The 6,052-nt window shown below is 32.1% G+C and overlaps 1 protein-coding gene across 1 annotated transcript in view; it reads left to right on the top strand.

Moving 5' to 3' along the window:
• Positions 1 to 3,879, top strand: part of LOC115234996 (arylsulfatase B-like) — a 5,244-nt gene extending 1,365 nt beyond the window's left edge. The window contains exons 2-8 of the mRNA XM_029806466.1: positions 532 to 691; positions 1,009 to 1,235; positions 1,513 to 1,774; positions 2,061 to 2,218; positions 2,452 to 2,743; positions 2,893 to 3,170; positions 3,628 to 3,879. Of these exons, the coding sequence (XP_029662326.1) occupies positions 532 to 691; positions 1,009 to 1,235; positions 1,513 to 1,774; positions 2,061 to 2,218; positions 2,452 to 2,743; positions 2,893 to 3,170; positions 3,628 to 3,795 (1,545 nt within the window). The 3' untranslated portion in view covers positions 3,796 to 3,879. The remainder of the gene's footprint in view (positions 1 to 531; positions 692 to 1,008; positions 1,236 to 1,512; positions 1,775 to 2,060; positions 2,219 to 2,451; positions 2,744 to 2,892; positions 3,171 to 3,627) is intronic.
• Positions 3,880 to 6,052: the final 2,173 nt, after the last annotated feature.

The raw sequence follows: 6,052 nt of genomic DNA, 5'->3' as shown, positions 1-6,052 counted from the left end.
TATAATTGCATAGCTTAATATATTTATGGAGAAACCTAACAATACTTACAAAGAAATTTTTTTGACATAGATTTTCTCAATGTTTATTTAAAAAAATATATAATTTAATTAACAGTTCAATTCTAGAATATATGTTCTTCTTAAAAGTTTTTTATATGTTAAATATTATTAAGATTAACAGCAAATTACTTTCTTTCAAATCATACATCTTCTATTACTTTTTCAAGTCTCCTTCTTAATGGTTCTTTGAAATTCAGTTTCAGCGAAACACGTTTCTGTATAATATATAAGACACATAGCTAGACAAAATTATACGATGCTATATTTAGTCTGCTTATTTATGAAGTTGACTAACGAGTTATCGCATTAGCATTAATTTTAAAATTTCGCAACGAGAGATATACGAGAGATAGTAGTCATTTAGGAAAAAATAAAGACAGTTCAAAAAATAAAGGCAGCTTACATTAAAATGCACCATTAAATGTAAATTATAAAATGTAGTTTGTTATTACATATTTTGATAATTATAAGGGATGGAACGATGTTAGCTTCCACGGCGCCGATGAGATTCCTACACCAAACATAGATGCTCTCGCATACAATGGCGTGATACTAAATCGACATTATGTACTACCAATATGCACACCATCGAGAACAGCTTTTCTTACTGGGAAATATCCCATAAGGACAGGTAATCTAATTAAGCATATCTAATAAGGTGGCGTATTTTAATGTACGATACAGCAAACTTTCGAAAATCACTTGCATCTTATTGATACGTTTATCGATAAAAATATTCAAAATTGTGTCAACTTGATATTCCAATCCAGTGATAGTTTTCTCGCGAAAGTTTACGTTCATATATTCCTTTATTTAAAATTTATATCTTTATTAATTCTTTCGGTAATGATTATAATTTTATGTTACAGCATAAAAATACGCTTCAAAACTATTTATAAAAAGAGATCAATTAAAATTTAATTCAATTAAAACGTATTCAATATTTAGGTATGCAAGGCTATCCCTTGCGAGGAGCTGAGCCACGTGGTATACCTTTGAACAATATTCTTTTACCCGAGTATCTTCGAAAATTCGGATATGCCACTCATCTGGTGGGAAAATGGCATGTTGGTTATTATACAAGGAATCACGGACCTACTCGTCGTGGTTTCGACACTTTTGTTGGATATTATTCCGGTTTCATCCAATATTTCAATCATATATTGTACGAAAGTGTAAGTTTTGTGTTATTATTTGGGGAAGAAGATGCTAATATTATAAAATATCTTGTTAGATGTATATACATTATCCTACAATGCAGTAATAACAGAATTATTACTTGCCACAACTGCCGAAAAGTTTAATCATCTAGAATCTAGAATATGTAGAATCGTAATCGTAGAATCGCACAGTAATAAAGTTTATAGTTTTCTTTTTCATCACACATTATAAATAAGTAAATTATTAAAAAAAAAAAAAAAAAATGGAATTAAACACAAAATTATTTTACAGAAACAATTGGGCTATGATTTGCATCGTATCGTGGGTGATAATCACAGGATTGAATATAACTACGACTATATAACTGATCTTATAACCAATGAGGCTGAAAATATTATTTCATCGCATAATCCTGCGAAATCTCTATATTTGCAACTGACACATCTTGCGCCCCATTCTAGCGGTGTCGAAGACGCAATGCAAGTACGCAATTGGACAGAAACAAATACCACTCTCGGTTACATCGAAGACATAAATAGAAGAAAGTACGCAAGTATGTTACATAATATCCCTTTTTTTGGTTGCAATTATCATAAGTATCGCGTTAACATGTAAACATCAAATCAAATTTACGTAAAAGATGAGAAAAATTGTGTTTCTTTTTCTCTTATGTTTATTTAATCGTAATTTTAAGATAATTTCTTAATTTATCAATTAGTTCTATCATTTCAAATTGAATCAATTATAATAATTGTTTATTAATGTTACAATGTATGCGTTTTTGCCAATACCAATGATTTGATTTTATAATGTTTGAAATTATAAACGTTTGTCTGTAGGTGTCGTTGCCACATTAGATGAATCAGTCGGCCGGGTGATCGATGCTCTGAGGAGAAGAGATATGTTGAAAAACTCGATCATCATTTTCATAGCCGACAATGGAGCGCAAACTAAAGGAATAATGCAAAATTCCGGATCTAATTATCCGCTTAGAGGGGTAAATGCAGTTTTGTATAAACATATAACGAGACTATAATTTTATGTTTGATTTATATTCGCTCATGATTTTCTCTTAATATTGCTAAATGAGAACGATACAAGTCAGCGTTATGTCGAGCGTTTGCAAAAATAGTTATTTAGATAAAAAAGTTACGACGGGGGAAGACCTAAGATTTATACAGATTCTAAAGTTGCATATAAAATTAATTGAAACAATTTATTTATTTCTAGTTGAAATTCAGTCTTTTCGAAGGAGGCATCCGCGGCGCAGCGTGCATCTACTCACCCTTGATTGATCATCCCTCGAGAGTTTCCACTCAATTGTTTCATATTACTGATTGGTTGCCGACATTATATTCCGCGGCTGGCGGTAATCCGAAAGATCTGAAACAATTGGATGGCATTGATCAGTGGTCCGTAATCAAGAGCGCGAGAGATGGCAAACGGAAGTCAATTCTCATAAATATTGACGAGAAGACTAATAGCGAAGCAGCATTAATAGGATCTTATAAACTTGTTAGAGGTAAAAACATATATAGTAGTAATATATGAATAAACTTCTTCATATATTATTTATCACCATTTAATTTTGAATAATTCTTCCCCTTATATTGCGTAGCGTAAAAATAATATGAAAAATATATACTTGTATATTTTTTTCTTTCTCTATAGATAAGTCCGAGTACCAGAAGTATTATAATTATAGCGGTAACAACGCATTGTATCCCAAGTACAATGCAACGAACGTACTAGCGTCCTCAGCTGCATCAGCTATCGCGAGTATTTCGACTTTTGTGTTAAACGCAAATAAAATAATGCAGCTGCGGAAAGAGGCCACAGTAGTTTGCAAGAATTTTACAAATTTCTCTAATTGTATGAATCGCACCTGCTTGTTCAATGTCTATGAGGATCCTTGTGAAACTATGGATCTATCCTCGAAGTATCTTAAGGTAATATTAAATTAAGATTGAAAAAAATATAAATACATATTTATACATTTAATATTTATATTTTAAACAATTAAAAAAATAGATCAGTAAAAATAGATTATAAATTATATATGAAATGATTTTTAATATGATCAATACGTGACGCGAGAAATTAATAATTTCTAATCTGAATATATAAATGCATTCTAAAGTTTCACGGAGACTTTTTAGAGAAGAGAAAGAGAGAGAGTTACAATAGCTGTGCCAATAATATTGTATTAAGATAGTAATGACTATTAAATTAAGCGTGCCAGTAAAATGTGTATCCAATATCCATATTTGTAACTTTACGATTGCTAGGAAAAAAATAACTCTCGTGTGAATTATTATTATGTAAACGTCGGTACTCATCGTCGGTACAGACGAGATGGGAGCGATAGCAGAGAGATAATTCAAGAATACGTCGTTCCATTTGCAGGACGTGGAGAGATTGAACATGTTCATCGACCGCTATAAATCGGTCCTCATGAACCAGACGAACGCACCCGTCGATCCGGCTGGCTTTCCGAGTAACTTTAACGACACTTGGATGCCCTGGTTGCCGGATAACTATCAGTCGATCAGCGAAATGCATTACGATGAATGAAGTTACGCCGTAACGACGCTTCATTCGACTTGGATTATGAAGTGGTAAAGTGCTGATCATCTTGAAAATATAACAAGAAAAAAAGAGAGGAGCATACTTCGCATTAATAATTTCTGAATAATTACGCTTAATTGTGCGTAATTCATTTATATTAATATATTTTAATATTTTATAATATTAAAATACAATTTTGATAAATTCAAATTTTTACCATTTAAATTAATACAATTTTAATATGATTTATAAATAAATAGAAAATAATTTATTATTAATAACATTCTTTATTCGTGACAAGAAAATTGCGAATGTTCTTGAAAAATCACTGCCACTATTTTGTATATATGGTGATTCAAAATTGCTGTCTATACAAAGTAGTGGTAGTGATTTTATGAAAGATTGAAGATATATTCCTTGTTAAAACACAGGAATCCTCATGAAAGAATGCCGAAATATATTACACGTTGTTACAATTTTTCATTGTTACGAAAAATTGATGAATATTCTATTAAATTTAGGATAAAAATAAATTTAGAATTCTGTTAAAGTAAGATTTATTATATATTTTTAAATTTGCATGAAGAGATTTATTTTCATTTTTAACAGATTAATATCTCAATTTGTTTTGTGAGCATTTGTTTCAGATCTAAATAAATATTGTATCCTTAACGTTTCATATGCTAATTGCGAATCACCCTATATATCTTTATTAACGGCGTAGCGGGTGTTGACCGTAGGGTGTAGGAGGGTGGCAAAAAGTTTATCGTTGGTGGGACAAAACTCTTCTTTTCACTGACGTTATTGTATAGAGATTATGCAGATGGGACGCCGTCGTTGTGCGCTGAGAAGGTTGATATCTATTTAATTACCGGTATCGTATTAATTAATCGTGTCTCATGCAAATAGAGAATTTTGAACTTTCGCGACGTCCACTTTGTCGATGAACGTGAATCTACGAAGTACTGTGAACTTTTCTCTATCTTATATTTCTATTATCAATTATTTATATATAATAATCATGTTTCTATATATTTCTTTTTATTCGTAAATAAAATAGTTATTCAAAATAAATGCGCATAAAAATTCTCTCTACAAAGACCTCTACTTTAGACAGTTTATACTAATTTATCACTCGATTCACGTAAAAATCTTCTATATCGAATATAATTAATAAATGCAAAAAAAAAACGAAAAACGCGTTTCTTAATTAATTTCATCAAATTGCGACAATTGTTGAGATACCTAAAGGGGGGAGGGGGATAGTAAGTATAGTCGATCCCCGCGCGCACATCTCTTTATTTACAGCACGGTCCATTTCTCATCTCGCGTTTAATATTTCAAAAACGGCTATACTTGTTAAACGTTCTTTACTGCCGTTCTTCGCAAGCCCGCAGCGCTTTCGAGCCACGAGACGAGGGATGCCGGCTCTAAATTCTAATGTAGGGCCAACAGCGAGACCTTTTCCTTTGCTTCTTCTTTTATATTCCTGAGGCGCGGCTTTACGGCTCATTTAGCAATTCGCTTATTTACAGGCAAGAAATCGCAGGCGCGTATACGCGTACTTGTGGCTTTACGCTTTGTTTGTGCGTAATCACGAGAAGGGGATGGTATGACGACAAGGAAGAGAGAAAGAGGAACAAAAAGAAGCAAAAGGGAGTGGATGAGAAATAGAGAGACAGTGGGTGACGGGCAGGGGAGGTATCTTCACGTTCTACGATCGCAGAGAAAGGGTTTGAAGTTTAAGTCGCTTTTAATAGCGAAGCAGCTGTTGCCGGATCTGCTTGTTCCTTTTTTTTTGGCCGATGTCTTCGGCGAATAATGCCGGGAAATAATCTAAAAAGAAGGAGCCGCTCTTTCTCGTTCTCTCTCTCCCTCGATTTTTCTTTCTTTCCCGCTAATAAAGCTATGTCTTTAACCCGTTTATTTTTTATACCATTGCACCACAATCCTTTGTGTCTTTAACTCATCATATACCGACCTAATTACGTATATTTGACTATCTTTACTAATTATGCACTTTAATATGTAATATCAAAGTGTATTATTATAATTATTATTATAATTATCTATTTTCTTTAATTTTAAAAGTTTGAAATGTGAAAATCAAAAGAAAAATAGATAAATGTTAATATCTCTTAGCAATTTACTTTTCGCCATTCCTAGGAAATCAGTATCCTTTCCCATAAACGAAAGGACTTCTCTCGCGGTGAAAAATACGTGAAGTATCGTGATAAAATAAAATAAAAAAAAAATAAATAAA

This window comes from Formica exsecta, unplaced genomic scaffold, assembly GCF_003651465.1.
Source record: "Formica exsecta isolate Colony F162 unplaced genomic scaffold, ASM365146v1 scaffold21, whole genome shotgun sequence".
In the NCBI taxonomy this organism is placed as follows: Eukaryota; Metazoa; Arthropoda; class Insecta; order Hymenoptera; family Formicidae; genus Formica; species Formica exsecta.
The sequence above is the reverse complement of the archived record's forward strand: the minus strand, read 5'-3'. Positions and strand labels throughout refer to the sequence as shown.